Source organism: Coniophora puteana (genome assembly GCF_000271625.1).
Source record: "Coniophora puteana RWD-64-598 SS2 unplaced genomic scaffold CONPUscaffold_17, whole genome shotgun sequence".
NCBI classification, from domain to species: domain Eukaryota; kingdom Fungi; phylum Basidiomycota; class Agaricomycetes; order Boletales; family Coniophoraceae; genus Coniophora; species Coniophora puteana.
This window is the reverse complement of record NW_006913069.1, coordinates 941,855-966,458: the sequence shown is the minus strand read 5'-3', so window position 1 is coordinate 966,458 and position 24,604 is coordinate 941,855. Positions and strand designations below refer to the sequence as shown.

The following is a 24,604-nucleotide window of genomic DNA, read 5'->3' as shown; positions in this document are numbered from 1 at the left end:
CGGTACGCCGGGTCGCAGTTTAGATAACTCCCCTTGTTACCGTCTTTCCTGTTCGATGTGTCCATGAGGATGTCGAATGGTAGCTGTTCCCAAATGGTCTGGATCCTGCGCTGCATGGTCTCTCCCTCGCTGTGGTCACCGTCAATGGGCTCTTCTCCCCGTAGCCCACCGTTGTTTGCCCGCATATAGTCAATGTCGGGGCCTTCCAACCGTCGACGTTGCGGAGGACGCATGTCTGCCAGTTCTCCGCCAATGTCGGGCAGAGCGCGATCGTCATCACGGAAGTTCTCGATGTTTCGCGCACGCCTTGTACCACGATTCTGAGTTCGGTCGGGGTTGGTTTGGAACTCCCGGCTCAGAACGGTTGATCCAAAGCCCAGTTGTGTTCGGATCCCTGCATACGATGCTTGATTGTAGACATAACAGAGGTCCCGCTCATTATACCTGCGATTGTGAGGAAGCCGGAAAGCCCCAGTCCGAGTGTCTTGCACAATTTCGCACACGTAGTAGAGACCACCATCCAGTCCCCAGGGACGCCTGGGCTCAGACGGATCATGGTTGGAAGTGCGATCTTCATCGGCATCGAGATCATCCTCTTCAGGAACAAATGGCCCAGACTCCTCAGCAAGCCCCTTGTAGATCTGAAGAGGGTTACGAAAGCATGCATTCATGATGTAGATGGCCATAGCACCGAGTGCCAGAGATGACTCGAAGTCTCTGTCTCTAGGCGGAGCACGGAATAGATTCTGCAAAACAGTGTGGCAGGCGGCCAGACGGTAAAACTTGAGGAGCCTACTGGCACATCAGTACTTTATCCAATCCACAGATAACATGAAGGTCAAACTCACCACCATACTGTGGCAGGAATGCGGTAAACACTCGAAGCAATGCGTGCATGTGACATGCGGAGGGCCCTAGTATCTGCATTGGCAAGCGGGACACGGATCTCCAGTCTGGCACTGCCGGACTGTGGTCTTGAAGTTCCATCTTCTGCTGCAGCCTCCAATAGGATGACACCCATCCTCATCATGTCCGACAACAACTTGTCGTGATTACTGCGATTGAGTAAAAGGTGGGGGGATCGAGTGCGAAACAAGCCTTGATGGAGCTGGTATGATAGAGCTTTCTCTGTTGTGTATGCTTGGATGTATGAGATGTTGTGTCGACGCCCATAAAACGGTATGTCAGCCCGGAAGCCAGAAACTCTACCCAGCTGCATCACCGGGTCCTCATGGAAGGAACGCGACGCCATGATTCGATTGATCCGTTCATCAGAGAGAGAGGGAAGGAGGTCCGAAAGGATATGGCTGTGTGAGTCCTCGCGCCAAGTGACAACATGATCGGGAGAGGAGATCTCAATCCCCACGTCCACTTGCCAGTCGTTCTCTGTATCGAGGTCCTCCAAGCGCAGACAGTCTGTGAGCCTGTCAAGTCCACGGTAGACGTCATCCACATCTTCGTCACTGAACATTGTCATGGACTTCCAGCCACGGAGCTCGTGCCCAAAGTAAGCACCGGCAAATGAACGATCAACATTGTCGAGGTTGTGCATCAGAGCCTCAGCCAGCGCATCCAGCTCGTGTGCGGGAACGTCCAGGGAGCCAAAGACCAAGGTACCGTTAACTGTCCTTGCTTTCTCGAGTGCTGTCTTATAGCTGGTAGGCCAGTATGAAGCATGAGGCTGCAAAACTGCGTAGACAGCAGGCCGTAGGCATTTGTCGTAGAACACGTGGAGCAAAGCATTAGGGAAAAATGCTGGCTGGCCAGACCGGTAGAGAGCAGGAAAGAAGATGCGAACGATATGACGGTTGGCCACCCTTCCAAAGGCAATGTTGGGGATCAGGTTCATCTGCACCCACTGCGCATTTCCCTATTGCACAAGTAAGTCTCCAATATATAACCTCACTTGAAAATCCTCATACCTCCTGGTCATATACCTTGCCCTTGACATGGTTATCGATAGTGAGAGTATCCCTGAATGGAGGCACAGGATAGATGGCCATTCCCAACCAGTAAGGTAAATCTCTTGTTGCTCCCATCAGCGAGTCGAAGTCATAGGACTTCTGGTACACCGCTCGCGGGAGATCTTCATAGCCATGTCCAATTTGTAATGTAGCTGTGCGTTCTTCATCTTCACCCGAGTCAACATTGCGATTGTAGCACCGGCCGGCAAGCATGAACCGTGAAAAATCAAGTTCATTGTTGTCGTCGTAGAGCTTCCTTCCATAGTTGATGAAGTTGACCAGGCTCAGCTGAACACCTATGACCTCGCGATCATCCGGGTAAGGCAGCATTGTGAAGCAAGGAGTTGAGTGAGAAACAAAAAGCCGGGATTCAGTAAAAGCGGGAAGTTCTTTGCATTCTATCCACCCTCAACATTCCCCACTCTTTATAGATCCATGCTGCAGGGTCATGTCGACGAAAAAGGTGACGTGGGATCTGGTCTTTCCAGGAAATGTTTCTGTGAGACCCGAGAATGTTCTGTAACATTCCAAAGTTTTCTGCAAGGGTCGGGAATGTTTTATGGGTGCTGGAGAGAGATCTTCTTCATCGCACTCCAGAATGTTTCTATAGCGGATGCTGAGGAAACCATAAAACCATCAGATCCATCACTGTAAATAACATTGAGCTTTGATGAGTAGAATTTATGGCAAAACTCGCTTATATACACCTACAGATTGACAAAGGTTTCTGCACTAAGATAGTATAACCCGCTCAAATTTGTGTGGCCCGAACGCAGGCTTCCTGCACTGGGTGTAATGACTGCATTTGTACTCATGCAATGGCACTCTCAAACACGGGCTTCTAGGAAGCCCGCCCGCTGTAACCCACTTGTGTGTGAATATCCGGCTCTACACACTCCCAAACTAAGTAACTGGAATTCGGAAATCCAATGTGTCACTTCCGGATTCTGGTTACTTAATTCGGGAGAGTGTGCTCTCCTCAAACACGGGCTTCCAGGAAGCCCGGGCACTGTCCATGCCGTGACGCCCACGCGCGTGAGAATGCTGCACTACTTAATATGGGAGCATGTGCTCTCCCCAAACGAGGGCTTCCAAGAAGCCCGCGCACTTTGCATGCCCTGTCGCCCACACGCGTGAGAGTGCAGCATTACTTAATTCGGGAGCGTGTGCTCTCCCCAAACGCGGGCTTCCAGGAAGCCCGCACATTGTGCATACACCTCGTCAGCTATGTCACCTAGGCGCGTGAGAGTACTGCACTACTCAATTTGGGAGTGTGGGCGCTCCCCAAATGCGGGCTTCCAGGAAGCCCGCGCGCTGTCCATGCAATGATGCCCACACACATGAGTGGGCTGCGTTAATCAATTTGGGAGTATGGGCTCTCCCCAAATGCGGGCTTCCAGGAAGCCCGCACGTTGTGCATACACCTTCTCGGTTATGTTGCCCACGCGCATGAGAGTGCAGGATTACTGAATTTGGGAGTGTGTGCTCTCCCCACACGCGTGAGAGTACTGCACTACTTAATTTGGGAGCGTGTGCTCTCCCCAAACGCGGGCTTCCAGGAAGCCCGCGCACTGTGCATGCACTGTGCATGCACTGTGCATGCCCTGTCGCCCATGTGCGTGAGAATGACTGTGCTGCACTACTTAATATGGGAGCGTGTGCTCTCCCCAAACGCGGGCTTCCAGGAAGCCCGCACATTGCGCATATACCCTGTCGGCTACACCGGGTCGAGTGATATGTGCTACAAACATAATTTCGAAGTCGCGTCCCGGCAACATTGATAGAACCTATCAGGGGCCACTCTCCTACCCAGATGGATGGTCGTGTAGTGTCGCACTTTGAATCTAGTACTATTATCTAATCGGACATGTCGCCAGCGCGGCTGGTCACACCGTAAAATGGTAGAGCTGCCGCGGCTCGCCGAATAGAATCCGGGAGCCCGAGCGCATATCGTGTATCACAAGCGCTAGTTCTCATAATAATACATGGGAAGCGAGGTGGTACAAGAGGGCGAGTCGGGACGTAGCTTGAGGTTTGTCGAGGCACGATGCCGCCGACCCGTATGCGCTCTTTTAGGGAGAAAAGGAAAAGAAACAAGAAAAAAGAGGTGAACGACGAGATGGAGAGGCGGCAAGCGTGGCACTAGGCGGTGAGTGCGGCGAGGAGGGCGGGATGCTTGCGAATGTAAACTTTGAATGCCTCTGAGGACCAACGCCCCGCGGCTTGGATGCGGTCGGGTGGGACACCTGCCTCCGCGAGGGCGGTAGCTCTGCCAGCGCGCATGGAGTGGCCGGCGATCGACGGCGGGAAGAGTCGTCGGAGCCGGGCCATGAACCAGGAGCACGTGGGGAGAGACCCGTCTGCCCGGATCCATAAGTAGGGTCGGGTGCGCGCGCGGTCGTCGCGAAGGAGCAGGTATTAGTAACGGCGGAAGGCAGCAACAGGGCACGGCGGGAGTGAGAGGCGAGTACCAAGATGTCATCGCCCTCAAACGTCGTGTCCGCCTTGTGGCCGGGGAGGTGGAAGGAGATGCTATCGGGTGCCAGCACGACCGAGTGGCGCATGGAGATCTTGGAATGTCACGCAGCTGCACGCGGTCGGGCACCACGAGTTCGCCTGACTGCAGGAGAGCGTAAAACCCCACTAGAAGTTGGGCGATGAAGAGGGAGTCGTCGTAGTTGTTGTCCGGGCGCAGGCGCGCGACGGCGGAAGCAAGGTCACCTTTCGTGAGCGGATCCTTGCGATTAGCCGGTGCACCGAAGCGGCTGAATGAGCCGCGCATCGTGCGCACAACCAGGGAGCTTTTCCGGACTTGACGAACGTCGGGATAGATAGGTAGTTGGCTGCAGATTCCCGAGAGATATGAGTTGATAGATTTGGGGCGTACTGATGCTTGCATGAACACGATGAAGCGGGCAAGGGTGTCGGTCGTTGCATCAGGAAATCGACAGGCGACTTTTCAGCGCTTTTGGCTAGCTGGGCCGCTTCTCCCCGCTTTAAGCCGCTTTAAGCCGCTTTGGAAGCCCACACCAGCTCCGATGTGGGGCCTAGTGGTAACCGTGGGTTGTAACAAGCCTAATGGCCCCAAAAGCGCGAAAAAGACTAATCGACAGAAACAAGGCACGAAACCAATCAAAAAGCAGTAAAAAGTGCATAATCATACTATCGTAAATGTTGTAGTGAACATACAGTAGTTGTACTTAGGTGCATAAGCCGAATCATAGTGATTTTGTCTCCGCACATCCATTTACTACCCAAGCTGAGTCGATGCCAATCCATGACAGGAAAGACCACGTTTGCTGTCTGGAGAACGGCGCGTTGGCGATCCTTGAATGTGGCTGCTGAGATCGGGGCCGTGTGGTCCATGCTCCTATCAAAACAGGCTTTGTGTCCGGAGAGGAGAGGATAAGGAGCGCGTTGACAGTGTCGCGCTGCTGCCCTCACCCAAGGCTGCGGCTAGAATGCCGCTGGGCAAGAGGATGGAGGATATCAGCGACACCGGCGACAACTCCGCCAATACAATCCGTGCCGTGTGGTCCTCGATGCCGTGAGGCGTCTTGGGAGACGCTGTCGAGGCAGGGGACGACGAGGTGGAGTATGAAGGGGAGGGGGTCTCCGGAGTATCTGGAGGCGGGTACGAGGGAGCAGGCGGGTGCGCGAGAGGGGCCGCTGGTGGTGGTGATGGGCGCACAGGCTTCGGAGGCGAGGGATACCGCTGAGGGGCATAAGGGGAGGGAGATGGTGTCGACAAACTTGATGATGTGGGCCTGGGGATGGCGTCGACGAGGGGAAGACAGTGGAGGGGGGAGAGGGCGTCGCTTTCGAAAGGGATGGGAGGACGTAGGTGGGATAGGGTCCAGGGCCAGCGAAGAGCCGCGAGCAGTGGGGAAGCGGGCTTTGAGACGCTGGAGCAGGACGAGGGCGGCAAACGAGTGCACATCATCGACACCCTGAGGTATGAAAGCAACGGGTATAAAGTTATTTTTGTCCGATAGATATGCATGTGCAGAGTTAGCCGCGTCGCCGTCGAGATCCAGCCCATAATACGATCAGGGAGAGAGTAGATGCGAAGAGAGGAGCGAAGGAGTAGGAGCAAAGAAGTAAATAAATTACCATACCGACGGTATGGCGAACGCGAACATTTTCGACTTGCCGATCGACACCTGATGCTGCTGCTGCTGGACCGGCATCGCGTTGTGTTCTGACACAGGCGACGACTCGGCCGATACGATCCGCGCCGTGTGGTCCTCGATGCTGTGAGGCGTCTTGGGAGACGCTGTCGAGGCAGGGGACGACGAGGTGGAGTACGAAGGGGAGGGGGTCTCCGGAGTATCTGGAGGCGAGTACGAGGGAGCAGGCGGGTGCGCGAGAGGGGCCGCTGGTGGGGGTGATGGGCGCACCGGCTTCGGAGGCGAGGCAGGGGACGACGAGGTGGAGTACGAAGGGGAGGGGGTCTCTGGAGTATCTGGAGGCGAGTACGAGGGAGCAGGCGGGTGTGCGAGAGGGGCCGCTGGTGGGGGTGATGGGCGCACAGGCTTCGGAGGCGAGGGATACCGCTGAGGGGCATAAGGGGAGGGAGATGGTGGCGACGAGTTCGACGACGTGGGCCCGGGAGTGGGCGTCGACGAGGTGAAGACAGTGGAGGGGGGTGGAGGAGTCGCCTTCGAAGGGGAGGGGAGGATGTAGGTGGGATAGGGTCCAGGGCCCGCGAAGTCCTTGCGGATCATCGCCTCGAACTCCTGCAGTGTGACGGGGTCGACATTGAGCTCCCAATCCAAGTACTGACACATCTCCCTCTCCATCTGGTTGATCTCGCGCAACTGGAACATACTCTGTGCGACGATGCTCCAACTCTTATTGGAGTAAGTGTCGTCGCAGATCACCTTAGAGGCGATCATGAACGCGGATACGAAAAGACGGTGGCCAGATGAGCCGCGAGCAGTGGGAAAACGGGCCTTGAGACGCTGGAGGAGGACGAGGGCGGCAAAGGTAACCGATGCGTGGAGTTTCGTCTGGTGGAGGGCGTAGGCGATGAAGTACGGTAGCTTCACAGTAGAGCCCGACGACGAGGGAGGGTACTCGGGGCAAGCGAAGAGGTGGGTGATGAACCGCGCACAGAGGCGCGCCGCATTCTCGTGCCTATAGAAGGGGTCGCGGGCCGTTGAAGGCTGTGTCGACACCGATTTGGGCGGGGCCTAGAACGGAACTATGAGGAAAGCCGGCGACCAAGGAGCTACATGAGGACGTACCGATGGGGGTGGATGGAACCCTTGCCTCGACTGGGAGATGGAGATGTTGTGCGCGGCGCGGAAGGGGGAGGGGTGCTGTGCGATGGAGGGGCCCATTACAGCAGCCATGATGATACCAGAGACGACGAGGGGAGGGGATGAGAGAAGTCAAACGAAAAGGATGCGAAAAGCGCTAGAAAAGAAGGGGGAAAATAGTGAGCAACGAGCAAATGACAAAGTCTATAAAACGGGAGCGGTATGGTGTGGGCAAAGAAGGAAAGTCTGAAAACAGAAAGACGGTATCATGCTATCTCAAATGAATGATGGTCGGCATAGCGGTTGACGTAGAAAACTGAGAACCTGTCATAAGATTGATGGTGCTTGAGATCGCGGGGGACGGCTTTGTCGCCGTAGTAGGGGATGAGATGGGCTGTTCAAACCAACGAGCCAACAGACACAAAGGCTAGGCTGCGCGACCCGTCGTCGTGCAGGTCCGGTCGTACCATATACATCCCGGTGTCTTCATCGCGGTTGTCTGACAAACGGGAGAACCACTGTACCAGCGCACACGAGAACGTGCGAGACTGGTAGTCAAAGGACAAGAAGCCAAATACGCGGGCAACCTCCATTCCGAGCATGCCGCTCACTGCTGGGTTTGTCGAGACGAATGCACAGTCGTACCGCGGAGCTTCAGTCCTCCAGAGTGGTGTCGAACGGATGATCTCGCGGCGCATCCCAGTGGTCCCGCTGAAGTCGCTAGGCGCGCGAAACACGGCTGCTGCAGAGTTGTACAAGTGAATGGTTGAGCTGGGGTTGAAGGCAGGGCAGTCATTGAGCAAGCCATTGGAGGGTGCGTCACTGTCCGAGTCCCGGCGGTACTGATCGCGTAAAAAGAGTCGGATCGCACACAGGAGGCTGTCCGCAGGTAGCTCGAGTTCATCAGCAAGTTCCAGTATGGTTTTGGCGCGGCGACGAGCTACAACAATTCGTTAGAGCAGACACAGTCGAGAATACACTAGCTTACCTATAGTTGCCGCCAATGTAACTCTCGCGTCAATGTTTCCATCAACAGCATCGCCGGGATCCTCGTGTATGCTGTGGGACTCCTGCCCTCGCCAGCGAATGCCCAGAAGATTGCCGCTGTCCTCGGCGACCTCAAAGAGCGAACTGTCTGAAAATAGACTTCAGCTCGCAGATTTTAGTAAGTAGGAACGGATACGTACAGTTGCGCAGGGATTCCAGCTGGGAGGAAGTGAGTACACCGCACAGCATACCTCGAGCTTCGAAGTCAACACGACATGCCGCAAGCTTGTCCAGTCGCTGGTTGATGAGCAGCATCTGGAACAGGGCATTGAAGCGGTTTGAGCGCCTCCATGGCTCTTTCACAGCCTTGATGTGCTTCGACTCCGTGATGGAGGAGCAGAGTCCATTGGGAGCGCCAAAAAGCCGGATCATCAGCGCGTAATGGGTAAGGGAATGCTGCCGGGGGAGTGAAGGGGAGTGACAAGGTTGACGCGACGCCGACCGTCTTGAAGATGACCCGGTACCGGTGAAAGCGTTTGAGAGCGCCCTCCACTTCGCGGATTGTGTCCTCACTGTGTATGTCGCGCCTGACCAGATAGCAGAACTCAAGAAATGCACGGAATGTGCGTATGACGTCCTGTGGTACGTGTCCTTCGATTGCTGGAAGATAAACCTGAAGTCGAGCATTAGCACGTACTGTCGCAGAGCATCATGGTGGTTACATACCTTCATTAAGGCCTTGCTATCATCTCCCGTCCACTGTTTGAAGCCGCGTCCATGTGGAAACCGGCGGAGGCCCGAGAATGGAGCGACAGCCGCGATACTAGATTATACATGTCAGAAACATAACAGCTAACAAGACATTAAACTCACCGTCTGTCGATGTCGTCCAGTTTCGCCAATGCATCGGGCTTAGAGTGAACCTTGAATAGATATGCCACGGTCCAGTCGACGAGGTGATCTTTGAAGGTCCCCTTGATCAGTTGATGTAATATATCGGGCGTGATGAGTTCGTGGATGTCAGCTCTTGGAAAGTCGTTGGTGAACGGCTGCAACAATCGCGATCAAAACGTCAGCGGGTGCAATGCTATCAGACACGTGTGAAACTTACCACCGCATTGCCAATAATGCCGTATGAATCCCACAGTGTCCCCCAGTCGAGTTCGTCGATGAGGATGTTGTTGTGCTCCTTGCAGCGTAGAGCTGCATCCGTGTCCAGCTCGTCACGGTAGGCAACACATCTAAGAGATCATTAGTATAGTACCAATGAGGCGGGACAAGGGACTTACTTCGAACACCAACCCTGAACTATGCACGATAGTAGTGCTTGTTCGGGGTAATCGGCAATGTAAGGACCGAGCCCAAAGATGACTCGGCGGTGGTAGCCGTCGCCGAAGGGCAGTACTTCATATTTAGTCATTCCAGGCTTCAGAGAGGAGAGGATCTTGGCGAGCGATGAATGATAGAGCTGGCGTCGAAAGTGTCGATATGCAGGGTCGCCACTGTTCGATTTGTCCGCTACGTCAAGAGGTTAGCAATGAACGCTGCGAAAGAGAAGACCACTTACTCTTGGGGATAGCCAGGAATCCAATGAGAGCAACCGCATTGCGGTGTGCTCGTCGCACACCGTTATGGACGTTTCCGATAGAGAGATAGAGGGGGTAGTAATCGGTCTGGCCGGTGGCAACCGAGACCGTCGTTTTGTCGCTTCCGAGTATCACGGGAACAAACGTCGCGCCGTGTGTCGAAGGGTCCGACGCTATCTCGTCCTATGGAGCCGTAAGATCCAGGTGTGAAAGCAAGAAAGCCATGCACATACCGCTTGATCCCATGCCCAATCACCGGAGAACATGTTCTCCCACTGGCGGACGTCGGTAGCGTCATAGTCGCGATAGGGGCTGTAGTCTAAGACGTCCTTGAAGTCCGGGTTGGCAAGCATGTTCTGAACGACGGCGTGCGGGTCACGGTACCACACGTCGTACGTCTCATCCATCCAGGTGGACGCCTTGCGGGCGGGCCTGGCACCTTTGTACAAAACGTTGAATGAGCTCCATGGGACGTCGCCAGTCTTGATGCCATCAATCGTCTTGTACAGTTTCTTGTGATCCGCAAACGGAGGGTTGGCGCCATACTCTTGGAGGGTCAAGCCCCACAAGTGCATAAGGTAATCGATGTGAGTAGCAGGGGCCTGGGAGCGAGTGTAGAGCAAGTCGGCAGTTTTGAATGCAACTCTGTTGTGAAAAGGTGACCAGTCGGTACGAGCTCGATGGATAGGAGGAGGAGGGGGGGGTGCAGTGTCAGGTGGTCCCAGAAACTCGCCGCTGCTGTCACATGGGCGGCCTGGGTGTGTGTTAGGTAGATACTAGGAGAAACCAAGACGAGACTCACCATCCAGATATCGGTGTTGTACTCGCACCCCTCCGCCGCGCAACAGCCGCACTTGTCCCAATGAAGAGGCACCGCCATCGTCATATGCACCGCACCCATCTCCAGCACCTGCTTGAGGAAAGTCGTCGTCCATAGGTTGGCCCTGTCCTGCATCAAACTCGGGATCAGGAGACCTTGGACGAGGTGGTGGTGGTGGTGGAGAGGGGCGAGGAGGGAGGTCACGGTGCTTGCTATGCAAATGTTGGGTAAGGCCAGATGGGTTGCTAAGGACTCGGTGGCAGCCTGGAGCCGGACAGCGATACTGAAGCATTGACGGTGCTGGCCGGTGAAGTGGTTCGCCCTCGCTGTTCCTCTCGGGTTCGTTGTGCATATTATGTGAGTCCATGATAGTGGTGAGGAAGAGGAGACAAAACGCCTGCATGCGCGCGCAGCGGCGTTCCACTGGCAATAGACTATTACGTGTCTTTGAAAAATGACAATGGCAACAGCGTGCTGCTTTATCCGCTTTAGTTCATTCCGTGGTTGCGAGTCTGAATCCAGACCAAAACCCACCTTGGCGCCTTTATTTTCTTTTCTTTCCTCCCTCCCATTCTGTGTCGTTAACTCTCTTCCCCTTTGCTCAAACCTACAACCATGTCCGAACGCGTCAGCACCCGCTCCTCTAACGCAGAGAAGCATCCCGGCTTGGCTCACCTTGCACTGAACCGCAGGAGTGCGGACGAAATAGCGCTCGAGAAAGCCCAGAAGCGAGCGACACAGGAAGCCGCCGATAAGAAGAAGAAGAAGAGCCAAGAACGGCTCGCCGATGCTGAGAGTAAGTTAGCTGAGCAACAGAAGGCAAAGGCTATGCGCGCACCGAAGGCACCGGCGAGGCCAAGCCATTCTCGGCGGCTGCCCAATGTTCCGCAAGACGATGGCGACGAGCCTGTAGCTGACGAGACTGAAGTTGCTGGTCAGTAGTCCCTCCAGCAGTAGCACCATAATTGAATGCTCACCTTACAAATCAAGAGGCTCCCAGGAAGGCGCAGAGCACTGCTATCAAGAAACGATCTGTGAACGGAGGCAAAGGTAAGCTGGTGCTTTGTCTGGCATTAATGGATGATTGACTCACAACATAAAGGTGCGGGCAGTGCTAAACAGCTAGCCCAAGTTGCAAAGCCCAAGCAAAGTGTCGCCGCAAGGTCGACGTTCAGGAGCGGGGTGGAGGAGTTGAAGATGGGAGGCAGCCGTGAGGTGCCAGCAGGTCCGCACGAGGTCAATACCGGAAAGGGTAACACTAACGCACGCGTTGTGTGAGTTTCACCTTCCTTCCCATCCCCCGTCATGCTGTTGTACCTGACCGAATCAACTCTGTATTTTCACGACAACGCCATCCGACAATTCAGCCGCCCTGTTTCCTTTAAGTCAGTCGTCAAGAAATGGTCCTCGGACATCCCTCGCTCTGCTCCTCCGTCGGTTGTCTCATCTCAATCCCACGCCACGAGCCGAAACGCGGCCAGCACAGTCTCATCTGTTGCTGGTGCCCGGGCTGTCGATGCCACTGGTGCATCAGCCATAGGGGAGCATGTAGAATCACTGGGCCTCTCTGATGACAACAACGAGAACATCGCCCGTGAGCGCCAGAGTCTCAACAAGGCCAGCGCCCAGGATGACAATGTGAGTTCTCCTCTTGTTCGCTGTGTCAGCCTGGTGACTCTGTGCATCAGATCCTCGACATTGCTCACGCATCGAGCGACCTTCCGGAGATGGCAGAGATGGTGGAGATGGAGGAGGAGGAGGCTCGCTCCAAGCAGACGTCCAACAAGCGAACCCATTTGGATATCAAAGAGGACGAACACAAGGTACTCCCTCCCTCGGATGGAGAACAGGCCCCTTCTTCCGAGGGTATCCCGTGGATGCCCGAGGATCAACTTTCAGATCAGGTCGAACAGGAGAGGCTCATGGACCGGTACTTGACCGCCATGGCGGTGAGTTCGCTATCACTACTCGGACATGATCGTGATCGTGCTAATGGAACTACAGCCCTTCATGGAGTCGGGCCTCCCCTCGCAGTACAACAGTACTAATGAGCCTGACCCCGAGCCTGTGTCTCGCACTACTCTGTCGGTAAGTACATCATTCACATAAAGTCAGCTATTTTTGACTACCAGTTCAGACGGATGTTGCTATCATTGAGAACGCTGGAGTCTCTGACACCACTAGTGCTTGCCCCACCAATACCAAGTCTGTCCATGCTGCTGGTACCGAGACCGCTCGTGCCGCCAATACCAAGACTGCCCGCACTGTCAACACCAAAACCGCTCGCGCCGCTGACAGTAAAAACGCTCACGCTGCCAAGAGCGCCAAGATGGTGCCGGCCACGAAGTCTCGAGGGAAGAAGGGAAAGCCCTCTGACGCTGCGGCTGCGGCTGCCGTCCCCACTCCCATCCCCGCTCCCGCCCCTGCTTCTTCCAAGGCAAAGAAACCTCCCTCGAAATGGGTCAAGGAGGATCTTCCTTCTTACTGCAATGTTAAGAGCCTGTGGACGTTTGTTTTCATTCCGACATTCCTAGCCTGGCTTGGTACCCAGCGGGCCGTTTGGAGGCCGAGCTCTGCGTCAGTCCTTGAGGCTATGAAAGAGATCTGGGAGGTTGTTTACGACCAGGAGATGCCGGAAGAGCAGGACACGGTAGAGGGAGCTGCCTTTGGCTTGGTATGTGTCATTATTTCAGGAAGCCCGTCGCTTACATTATCTCAGTGCAAGCAGAAGGCGAACGACTGGCGGGCTAACTTCGGCTCCACCGCCATTGCCGTCCTCCTCAACAACTTCGTTGAGCAAGACATGTATGGTCAAGACGGCTCCGAGGAGGATCGCAAGTGGTACGCCGAGGGCCTCCTGTGCGAGTCTGCCTTCATGCATGAGGAGGTTGCCGACAATGGCACGTTTGTCAACCCTCTTTGCGGCAAGTTCATGGGCAACATCATCGCGACACACTATTTGTCAACGCAGGGCTACGTTGAGGTGCCCAATTTGGATGAACTCGCGGGTCTATATGCTCCATGGGGCGCGATCACGCTCGCCATCACCGCGGTAAGCCTCACCATCATTCATTCCATACTTTTGTCATCGTTACATGGGTGTATTCACTCCTTTCCTGCTGTTAGGGCGAACACGTGTGCTCGCTTGCCAAGGACGGTAAGCTTGGCTCAATTGAGCATATCCTTCAGGACCTTGCCAACTTCGAGGCAGCTGGCCGCCACGGGACCTCCATCACCCGGGCAAAGGCGCTCATGAGTGCCAATAAGGACGATCGCTTGGAGCTGAACGGAAGGACCGGGAAGCAGTCAACAACCATCCTCAACTTCTCGGAGCAGAACTGGTCGTCGGCCTCGTCCGCATACTGGATGTCGGTTAGGGCTGCTGAGCCTGAGGTAATGGTCTTGGCCTTCGACGCCTCAGCGCCATATTCTAACAAGGTCAAGTGAGGAGAACGTGAGGCAAACAACGAAGACGATAGTGAAGTCCCGGCCGCAATCGCTGAAGATAGGCGGGCGAAGCTCAGATTCTGTAGATGAGTTTCTATTTTTGCCTTATCCGTGCTCTCATTAGCCTTCATAGGACTGGTCACTCCATTCCTCGGTCTCGATCGAACGCTTGCACCGCTTGCTCTTCACGTCGAGCTCGCTATCTCTGCTATCGTCGTCTTTTCACGCTCTGGATATTCACGCCGCCGTCTTTGCTGACCCGCTTGTAGTCATGCCTTTCCTCTCCCTCATGCATCACTACGTCTATCAACGCTTGCTCTCCCTCTCTCGCCAGCTGGTCTGGACTGCTAGATTTATCTCTTTTTTTTACTCTGCTTTCTGCTCGCTTATTACGACTGTAGACTGACATTGGGTGGCTTCGAAAGCCGCTTTTGGACGCTTAATAGACACTTTTTATGACTACTACACTAGATGCTGGAGTGAAAAGGGTGATTAAGCTAGAATAAGCAAACAAACGGTGGGGCCAATGGGAGAAAAGCAGCTATAAAGCAGAAGGATCTACTTTTACGCTCCTTTTTGGAACCTTGCTTTCGATTAGCTTTTGGATCATTAATAGCCAAAAAGCGAGTCAAAAGCGCGGAAAAGCGGCCTGTTGATTTCCTGATGTGCGCACAACACCGCTAAGGCTTCATAGAAAAAGATGCCGTGTTTCGGCGAGTCCGCCGGCGCATAGAAGCCGGTATTCAGGCCTCAGGGCTGGAATCTACACCCCTAGACCGTGCAAACACGCGTCCGTGTAAACAGTGAGTGCTGTTGAGTAGTCGGATGCTGACCACCGCACCGACCAGAAGAAGAACACCCCTTAGGCGATCTTGAGACAATCTGCCTGTTGGAATTCGAGTCGCTGGGGCTCGCTGACACAGTACGAGTGTCGTGAAGACGACCAAGGCCCCTATTCTTTTCTTTCTTTTCTCTTTCCTCCTCTCTCTCCTTTCTACACTTAGAGCCAGGTCCGCGCACCTCCGGTTATCTCCGCACGCCTTCGGACACCTTCGGACCCTCCGAAGATTTCGGAGTTTGCTCCACGTCTGGAGTTACCTCGGACCTCTTATGTTTCCCTTTGAGCATTACTCCCGACAACATTCGGACTTTATGCAGACCATGCGGACGCTTGACAGCAGCGCTGTACTACCTCCGTGACAGCAGATGGTTATCGGTAGCATGATCAGGATCCGAAGATTGCGGGAGTTGTTTATATACTGAGCAGTTCGCATCCTAGTCCCCCATCTCGACCTCTTGGTCATTGGGACTAGGTGCGCATTCACTTTGTAGTAGATAGCATGCTTTATTGACTTGGTCATTGGGACTAGTGCTTTCGTGCTCACCGCCGGCACTCGTTGAGATCCTCCATCACCTAGCCTTGTGGTTTCGGCCACTTGTACGCCTACGCTTCTACGCTCCTACGCTCCGCTCCGTTCCACCTACCTCCGACCCCTCCGAAGTTTCGGAGCGGTTTAGGAGTTTAGAGTACCGCCCCTGTTGTGTCCACAACAACGAGCGCGGTTTGTCCCGGGCAGGAGAGTAGCCCGAAGGGCAATCGCGTAAAGATTAACATAGCGTAGTACACAGAATATATACTGTGGCTGATGTCCTGTACAGTACGTAGTTTCGAGACGCTTACTGTAACAGCTAAACTGTTACTCACCAAACTACTGAGGGAACTTGAGGAGGGATAAGTGATGTGAGATATAGATGATGAGTGGTGAACTTAGAGAGCTGGATGAGAGTGGTGATCTCGAGTATAACAAGTGGATTAGACTGGAGAGTACGCTCCAGGATATGCCTCCTTAAATACAAGTACAGATCTATGATATCATGCTGTGTCTGCCCTAGACTATTTAGGATGATGACTGTACAGTATTTGGTTCGACCAATGGCAATGGCCCTATAACTAATGTCTGACTAAAGGTGTGCCTTGATTGCTAAGAGATTGGTAAGGCGTGCCTGTAATACTGACTAAGGAGATCATGTGCAGTACCAGCTGATGCTAGAAACCATGTGGAACTACTGATACTATCTACTGATCGACTATGATAAGAGTCCAGGCCTTATCAGCTGACGATCTATGGAGATCTAGGCTTGATCAGCTGTTGATCTATGAGATCATAGGCGCTTCTATGCCAGGTACATAGATATTCCTGCATGACAAATCCTCCATGGTAACCCCAGGGTTTATCCCTATGTCCAGATCAACATAACTTCGAGATGTGATAAGATGGAGAGAGATAAGGACACTTCTAGGGGTTAATCTACCATGGATAGGTGTTCTCCCATGTCCTATGTTGTATCTCTTGTATCCCCTTGTACCGGTGGTGTACAATCATGCAATAAATGTGGAAAAATAGTAGAAATACTGGAATTTGTGACACTTACGTAATCACAATTTACAATACTGCCGCCCAGGTGAGGTCATCAACTATAGACTTGTTGATCCAGATGCGAGCGCTGGGGAGGTTCTTTCCTTGCGTCTTGCGGTAGAGCGAGCAGAGGGCAGGGCGTAGGAGTGGATAGACTAGTGTTGCCGCGGCTCGGCTCAGTTCGAAGCTGAATCGCTCCCTAGTAAAAATAACAATTGATTTTTGTAGCGTAAGGTTTATGTTTTGAAGTGATGACTGGCAGCGACGATGGCAACAGGCCCCCAGAAGCTCCCCCCAAGGTTTGTCCGCCCACCAGGACCTCAGATATATTACGGTATTACCCGATTAGGACAGAAAATACATTACGGTGGACAGACATCAGGTCATGTGCAAAGGGTAGTAAGCTGAATTACATCATCAAATTCCCCCTCGAACAATGAGTACTCGAAGCTCACTGTACATAGCTGGACGCGATGGAGCTATCTAGTTTCATATACGTGTACATCTAGAGTGTTCCACTATGTACCATCCATTTATGTATCTACACCATTCACATGTGCGGCAGAATACTTATGTACTGACCGAGACCTTACTTCTACCTGAGTAATTGAGTGGCGGAAGCTTCAAGCAAACTCTAGGCGATGTGAGTACCTCCCAGCACACAGAAGCTCTCCTTGATAAAACAAGTGCTGTGATGTCCATGCCCGAAAAGACGTCATTACCAAGATGGTAAACAACGGTGCTGGAGTGAGCATGCGTGTGGATCTCCGAGGTGAGGTAGGGTGTTCGGGTGAAACGATGTTGCTGGGGCTCCGCAGAGTTGCTGGAGTCGGTATAAGCATCATCCTCAGTAAGATGCATGAAAGCCATTGACTATGATAGTGAAGATAAGTTAGGAAATGGTTCGAGAAAGTGGTGAAGGGGTAGCTTACCAGAGGCAGATAAGCACGGAGGGATAGGAATGTAACATCATCGAGAGACCTCACTGGGACTCCGATCGAGTTGTATTGAGCGCTTACTTTGCCCTTGTGGAACATCTCGAGTACTTCTCCAATATAATAACACTTGAGAGTCCGGGCAATGACAAATGAGCAAGGGCAAAGAGGCGTGAGCATACTGATGTTCTTGATATTCAATTGCGGAGGGGCTGTTGTATCGTCAGAATCGTATTTGGGAGTGTTGGAAACATTGATAAACGTACTTTTAACACCAATAGCTGCGCGTACAGCTCACGACGCTTCATACCATTGCAGTTGGCGCACCTTCTTGATCGATTTGCTTTTCTTTGGTGCTTGGGCTTGATGGATGCGAATGCAATGCGACATTTCTTGAGACGACATCTTCTTTCTGCTATCGGTATTCTTGCCCTCGTTTGACTCACTGGTGAGTTCTTCGTTGACCTTGGTGAGTGAGGGAAAGTATTTCGGATTTAAACAAACACGACACTTGCTGTGGACATTGGCAAGGGACTGGAGGCGGTGGCGTTTGTTCTTGAGCATGGTGACAGAGACGCGATTGTTGGCATTGCGAATTCGATTAGTTATTTGGTCCTCCATGGCCAGTTCATGTGTTGGAGGCTCCTCTGTAGGCATAGCATCATGTGCAAGCGGGGAGTCTGTCACAGGCGATGGGGGTAGATCCCGAACTTCTGCTTCAACTGCATCCAGATCAGCCGAGAGTGCTGAATCACGTGCCATGACTAGTGCAGCTTCACCAGCATCAAGACCATCCAGTGGAGGCGTATCTTGCTTGCTGCCTGCGTCTGGTTCGTCATCTGAGCCTCCGGCATCATCCAAATTGAGATCTGATTCATCATCAGCTCCTAGGTTGACGGGATCGGCTGATGCATCATCAGCAGAGGACGATGGAGCAGGGATTGAGGGTCAGAAGAGTGAAAGGGGGCGATCAAGGTTGACGGGAATATGGAGGACCTGCCTGCACATTTCTGCGGCATCATGACAAGCAACCTCAGCTAGTTTGTCGAGTCAAGGACGTGTGATGGAGCAGCGCATGCGCTTGAGCTGTGAAGGACTGAGTGGAGTGGGGTTGAAGTCAAAAGAGTATCCCGATTCCTTTTCGCGTTGTTCTGGAAATGTGCCGCTCATCTGTATCTTCTGTCGGAGGGAAATATTACGTACAATTTTGAGGAGTTCTCTGTATGAGAAGTCGGGCAAGAGTTGACAAGTGATTCCAAAGAAGTGCTCGACAAAAGCCGTTCCCCAAGTCCATGGGCAGAATAGCACATCTGGGTAGTACTTGGAGTAGACAAGAGCCAAGGTCACAAGGGAGTCGAGTAGATGAGCAAAGATCCAATGGCTAGATAGGGAGATAAACGAGTGTTCGTGCAAGATCAAATTGGGGAAGAGGCGACGAAGGGTCTTGATATGCTCGGAAACAAAGTGCAGCCAGAAATGCGTCCGGAGGACGGCTGACAGACAATCTTCTGGAATGAGTGTAGGGTGAAGATATGCTTCAAACGTGACACCTAATGGTAACTGTAAGCAACTGTCACATCATAGTTAATATATAGCACACCGAACATGAAAAGCCAGACGTTCAAGCCTTTGAAGCCGGGCTTGATAACGTCATCAGCTTTCTCATCCACAGATGTTGTCGCATAGAATGCTTCCTCGGAATAGAGGCGCCTTGCAGCACCGTCATCTTGCTTGTTGACATCTTTAACATCTCCTTGAACAAGCCAGAAAAGCGTTGAAACCGGAAGTCTGGCGCTGCGCGAGCTGCGACGCAGTCCGGCAAGTCTGGCGGGTACGGTGCGGTTGCGGGGTCCCTAAACAAAGTCAACCGCATGTGATCTAGCCGCGTTGCGTAGATATCCTAGCCCTCCTGTACATTATCTTATCTACATCCCATTCACATTCCCTATGTTCGCCGGCGTTGTAGCCCGCCTTGTACACTTAAGAGTACCCCCAGTTTGAGCAGCTCGAATACGAGCAGATCACAGCATTTATCGAACGCTGTCGTGACTTTCACCAAAATATCAGCATGATCCAACCAACCTCTAAGTCAACAGCCTCTACCCCGCCAATCTATTTGCCGCATGTCCACCAGCTCTTTCTCTCTGTTATCATGTCTATTCAAATACAGGACATTCCTGTTATGTGGAGGGGTCTTTGGGACCTCATATGGTCATTGGCACCACTCGAGGAACGAGAACGAGATAGAGATGAAAAGTACGCACAAATCGCACGAAGAGATAACGTAGAACGGGGATTTTTATTCAAGTTCTTCAGCTACTGTATAGTTCTTGAGCGTATCGGTACATGGAATGTGAGGTACTGTGGCAACGAGGACGAGGGGAGGCGCGGCGCGTCTCAGTCACGTGGTTTTGATTTTGACCAAGACCCCGAAACCCCTCGCAACTTGCCGCCGGACTGCCGTACCTCGCCAGACCAGCGCGACTGCCGGACTTCCGATTTCAACACCGTCCTCGAACAAGCCCAGACTCTCCGGTTTTGTAGAGATCAATGAGGTCTTGATTGATGACATGCCCAATCCCCATCATCGCAGTGTGAGCTCCGTACTGCGGATTATTCCTTGAGGTCTTCTTGCCATGCCAAGAACAAGTAATTGAGACGAGCAGCCCGGTATGCTTATGGATGGGTGCGCGTAACTTGAGTCCAAAGCATATATTCTCGTAGACCACCGCCTTGCCAGTTCCCACCTCTTGGTCCATGAGGAGCTGTGCAGCTGCTTCGACTGCAGCGCCGTCAGCTGCGGAGGTGACAACCGGGAGATGGACAGCAGCTGCCATACTGAGAAACACCATCTTGAGCTTGTGCACCTCCTGCACCTTTTCCTTCCCATTGCTTGGCAGGAGCGCAACTACTACAGGAGGCATGCCAGGTACCACGGGCTACATATGAGCGCATTAATCACTGCAAAATAAACGAGTAGAAATCAGAAACAAGCTCACCCTCATGAGGATTGCACGATATTGACTAGCGACTGCATTCTCTTCGTAAATATGGTTTAACACATCCTCTAGGTCATTGGGATTGTCGACCGAGCACTGGGAAAGAACAACCACAGACCCTATGACGTATCCACCAAAGTCAGGCGAGTAAGAAAGGCGCCGCCGCACTTTGGTATCATCTGATGCAAGCGCCCAGGGACCAGAGTATCCTTGAGATTTGGCGTACCACTTGGCACGTGCTACATTTTCAGGAACAAGACATGGGTTGCTAAGAGCGTCTTCAGAACGGGCCGCTAGAGACCTAGTGCATTTTTAGTATTTTATCCTGAATGAAGACAAGAACCTTTAAATACCTAAGTGAACAAATAGAGGGTCCACCTATCTGATTCCTGAGGATGCTGTACTGTCACCCATTGTGGCTGCCATAGCCACACATGAGGAACATGAAATTATAGACATCTTCATTGTATCGAACACCATACTTGAGGTTAGGATCTCCGGACTCGTCAATGTATACCTTTGTCTGAAACACTTTTGCAAGGCCCACTACCGCTCGGTGATCCTCAAGCCAGCCCTCTTTTGCAGCTTTATGAAGATACAGAAACACAAACAAACCCGACTGCCTATCCTCCGTATTGCTCAGACGCATGTAGACATCGTAAGCAAGGGGGTGTTCGCCCAGAAGCTTGGTGAGCTTTCGAACATCAGACTCAACAATTGCATGAGGTGTAAATGTCTTGCGCGACTCGAGTAAAGCGTGTTGCTCCTCCTCTGGAAGCGAAGCTTCCTTTTGCTTCTATGGGCCATACTCAGCGGGATACTGGAGAAGTATACAGAAATGTAACGCGCCTTGCAAACTGAATGCTGGAATGACTCATTTCTACCAATATCTGTGCAGAAATCGCACTCTCGTCCAGTTGCCTGTCACCTTGGTGCACTCCATAGACTTGATAAAGCCCTTGGCAGGATCTACTTCCCAGTGTGCCAATGCACGAAGAGTAGTGTTGAAGATATCCTTCTCATCATCCATCCACTTGCTCTGCTTGAGCGCCGGGTTCTTGTTCTTGAGGATGACAGGTTTGATGATGTTGGTCAACTGTGACTTCAGAACCTTTGCTCCCAGTGGCGGGAACAACTTGTGTGGGAAGAGTTTGCGCCTGACATGGGCATGGTCTGCTGGTGATAAACCACCGTGTCCTCGTACAAGGCTGAGTGCAAGAAACTCGGCATACTTTGCGCCACGTAGGTGTTGGCATACATATGTTGATGGCTTTGGTGGTGGGGGAGTGTCCGCGGGCTCAGCAAGGCAACCTTCAGTTTTGGGCTGAATGCGGAGGAAGGCAGTGACAGAGGGATGCTAAATGCACAAGATTAACACAACTGCGAATAACCAATAATATTACTTACAATTTTCACTTTCTTGGTTTGATAGAGAGACATCTGCTGGATTTTTGAAGGCGGTAGTGGCTGTGATGTTGCACCTACATAGCCAGTAAGCTTGTTAGACTGTTGTAGCTGGTTGCAAACGTAGACACGGACATTAGATTCTACACCACTCCAAAATATAATGAAAAATGAAGATTAGTTACACACCTTCTTTACTGAAGGGTCTGCGGGATTGTGGGCACATTTGTTCTTGTATCCAGTGATATTGCGGCAGGAGTCGCAATGCTTCTCCCAGGGCTTTATTGCATAGTCTGTTTGGGCATTGAGCTGGATGGTTCTCTCACATCCTGCGCACACAACTGTGAGCGACTCCTAAGGCACGAGCCCCAGAAACCAACAACACTCGAGAACCGACGACCGGGTAGACATCGAAGCCCTGTACAGGACGACGATGAGAGGGAAAGGGTGGAGGTGACTGCTTGCTGACGTGGCAAGACTAGGCGAGAGGATGTTTAGGAGGTATTCCCACAAGAACTCACTTGGAGTTCGTGGGCTGACATTGCTCAGGTTATATACAAGTGCATGGTGTTTGGTTGAGCCAAACAGTCTACCTACTATGGTAATGACAGTGTGCGCACAGACCATGCTGTGCGGAGTACTACTACTTATGGTTAATGAATGACGTATGTATGATGTCAGTCATGACGCGTATTTGACGTCATCATGATGTCATATGGAATGTCCGGGAATCTTAGAGAATGATTATGTAAGACGGTAATGTAAAGTATCCGAGCCAGGTCATGTGACTGGTTATGGAAGTAGCCGGTCACGTGACCTATTGCACCAAGAAGTGAAGCTACGACTTCAACGACGATGCGTGAAATGTAAGTAAATGTGAGTGTTCATGACTGGTCATGCTGTCGTGAGTGATCGCGACACTACCCCCCGTTTAGGCTCCAATGTCCTCATTGACAAATTTGTTGAGCCGCGAGTGGAGTTCAGGCTCTGCCTCTGTGTCGTTTTCTCTAGGTTTAAATAGCGAGTTGAATAACTTAGGGTCGATCCCCTGCAACCTCCGCGGAGCTGAGGATCTTCTATGTTGGAAGTCCTTTAAATTAGCTTGAGCATTAGATAGGTTAGAGACTGGCTCCCATGTCCGTGCATCTTCATTGTAGCCCTTCCAGTGGACTAGATATTCTAATTTGCGCCCGCGTAGTCTAGAGTCTACGATCTTCTCGACTTCGTATTCCGCGTGTCCTTCCTCATTGACTTCGGTAGAACCCGGATGATCGGTGCGTTGTTCGTTGAGTCGATCAATAAATGGTTTGATGCGGCTTACATTCACTACCGGGTGACAGCGCATATGAGACGGAAGCCGCAGTTCCACTGCATTTGATCCCATTAATTTAGTTATGGAGTAGGGACCAAGCCAGCGTTCTGCTAATTTTCTTGATGGTCTGTCTACAAGATTGAGATTGGATGAAGATAGCCAGACTTCATCTCCGATCTTGTATTCAGGTGCATCACTTCTTTTCTTGTCTGCAGATTGTTTCATCTTCTCCTTGGTCCGCTCCAAGGCCTTCCTCGTGACTTCTAGGGTCTGTTCCATTTCTGCTTTTGTCTTAGACACCGCTTCGACCTTCCCTTCAAGGGGTTCTACTCCCATTCTAGGCGCATAACTTTTAGTAACCTCAAACGGCGATTGCCCAGTCGCTGAGGTTCTATTGTTGTTGTGTGCAAATTGCGCCAGCACTAGCCAATCTGCCCACGTGGATTGAGAGTCTGAACAATACATGCGAAGGTATTTTTCCAACTCCTGGTTGACTCGTTCTGTCTGACCATTCGTCTGTGGGTGATAGGCTGTGGAATAATTATTTTTGATGCCCAGCACCTTCGCAAGTTCTCGTGAGAATTCACTTGCGAACTGAGGACCTCTATCTGACACTACTGTTTCGGGTAGGCTGTGGTCCTTCCAAATATGGTCTCTGTAAAGACGGGATAGTTCTATCAAAGAAACTTTGTCTGTGGTGGGTATAAATACCGCTTCCTTGCTAAATTGGTCGACGACAACCAATATCACGGTGTACCCTCGCAATTTTGGTAACCCTGTGATGAAGTCGGCCGAGATATCCTTCCAAGGGCCTGTGGGTGTAGGCAGCGGCTGCAGCTTGCCCACCAGTGCCTTACCCGTGCCCTTGTTTCTTCCACACCTTTGACACACTCTGACGTACTCCTGTACCGTGTCCTTCATATCCTTCCACCAATAATTACGCTGTAATAGTTCCAGCGTGCATTCTACTCCAGGGTGACCTGCGCCTGGGTTATCATGATGCATATCTAGCAACTGCATGTGTAGCATATGATCATGCAGGATATGCAGGCCGGGCCTTCAAGGATGTCCGGTCAGCGGATGGGTCAAAACCCCAAGGATGTCAGGGCAGCGGTGACCGGCGGTTGACTGACCATGTCCTGGCGGCCGCCTCACTGTAGGGGTTGGGTGACTGGTAGGAGATGCTCCGGCCCATACCCCAGGTGTGTGTCAGGGCAGCGGCCTGCCTTGTGCATTTAGAATGTCAATCATAGTCCAGTGTTTTTAGCTATAATGCTCCAGTTATTGCAGCTACAGTGCTCCAATTATTGGAGGTATAATGGTCTGAGTGTTGCAGGTACAAATACAATGCTCTGGCCATTGCAGGCATAATGCTCTGGCCATTGTGGCTACAACACTCCGGTTATTGAAGCCATCCTGCTCCGGTTATTGTAGCTACAATGCTCCGGTTATTTTAGCTACAATACTCT

General features: G+C 52.3%; 7 protein-coding genes across 7 annotated transcripts; 1 reads left to right on the top strand and 6 right to left on the bottom strand.

Annotated features, from left to right (window-relative positions):
• Positions 1 to 844: 844 nt before the first annotated feature.
• CONPUDRAFT_66042 (uncharacterized protein) lies at positions 845 to 1,855 on the bottom strand (the record flags this gene model as incomplete). Its single annotated transcript, XM_007776268.1, has 1 exon — positions 845 to 1,855. A coding segment is annotated over one exon (1,011 nt), but the record flags the coding sequence as incomplete, so codon positions are not given.
• Positions 1,856 to 4,106: 2,251 nt separating this feature from the next.
• CONPUDRAFT_159472 (uncharacterized protein) lies at positions 4,107 to 4,746 on the bottom strand (the record flags this gene model as incomplete). The annotated part of the gene is made up of 2 exons (XM_007776550.1): positions 4,107 to 4,324; positions 4,548 to 4,746. The coding sequence occupies 2 exons, from the start codon at positions 4,744 to 4,746 to the stop codon at positions 4,107 to 4,109; spliced, it is 417 nt and encodes a 138-aa protein (XP_007774740.1).
• Positions 4,747 to 5,337: 591 nt separating this feature from the next.
• On the bottom strand, positions 5,338 to 5,904 carry CONPUDRAFT_159471 (uncharacterized protein; the record flags this gene model as incomplete). Its single annotated transcript, XM_007776549.1, has 1 exon — positions 5,338 to 5,904. One exon carries the CDS (start codon positions 5,902 to 5,904, stop codon positions 5,338 to 5,340), a length of 567 nt encoding a protein of 188 aa, XP_007774739.1.
• A 742-nt stretch (positions 5,905 to 6,646) lies between these two features.
• CONPUDRAFT_41790 (uncharacterized protein) lies at positions 6,647 to 7,156 on the bottom strand (the record flags this gene model as incomplete). The annotated part of the gene is made up of 1 exon (XM_007776260.1): positions 6,647 to 7,156. A coding segment is annotated over one exon (510 nt), but the record flags the coding sequence as incomplete, so codon positions are not given.
• Positions 7,157 to 7,626: 470 nt separating this feature from the next.
• On the bottom strand, positions 7,627 to 11,024 carry CONPUDRAFT_159469 (uncharacterized protein; the record flags this gene model as incomplete). The annotated part of the gene is made up of 11 exons (XM_007776548.1): positions 7,627 to 8,168; positions 8,217 to 8,363; positions 8,416 to 8,671; positions 8,718 to 8,888; positions 8,942 to 9,038; positions 9,089 to 9,264; positions 9,327 to 9,456; positions 9,505 to 9,733; positions 9,783 to 9,984; positions 10,035 to 10,555; positions 10,604 to 11,024. The coding sequence occupies 11 exons, from the start codon at positions 11,022 to 11,024 to the stop codon at positions 7,627 to 7,629; spliced, it is 2,892 nt and encodes a 963-aa protein (XP_007774738.1).
• Positions 11,025 to 11,236: 212 nt separating this feature from the next.
• On the top strand, positions 11,237 to 14,068 carry CONPUDRAFT_159468 (uncharacterized protein; the record flags this gene model as incomplete). Its single annotated transcript, XM_007776547.1, has 9 exons — positions 11,237 to 11,555; positions 11,612 to 11,671; positions 11,724 to 11,846; positions 11,901 to 12,259; positions 12,310 to 12,570; positions 12,626 to 12,709; positions 12,759 to 13,295; positions 13,341 to 13,673; positions 13,748 to 14,068. 9 exons carry the CDS (start codon positions 11,237 to 11,239, stop codon positions 14,066 to 14,068), a joined length of 2,397 nt encoding a protein of 798 aa, XP_007774737.1.
• A 3,646-nt stretch (positions 14,069 to 17,714) lies between these two features.
• CONPUDRAFT_159467 (uncharacterized protein) lies at positions 17,715 to 21,859 on the bottom strand (the record flags this gene model as incomplete). Its single annotated transcript, XM_007776546.1, has 8 exons — positions 17,715 to 18,325; positions 18,923 to 18,970; positions 19,021 to 19,273; positions 19,940 to 20,359; positions 20,420 to 20,720; positions 20,902 to 21,215; positions 21,327 to 21,776; positions 21,827 to 21,859. 8 exons carry the CDS (start codon positions 21,857 to 21,859, stop codon positions 17,715 to 17,717), a joined length of 2,430 nt encoding a protein of 809 aa, XP_007774736.1.
• Between the last annotated feature and the right edge of the window lie 2,745 nt (positions 21,860 to 24,604).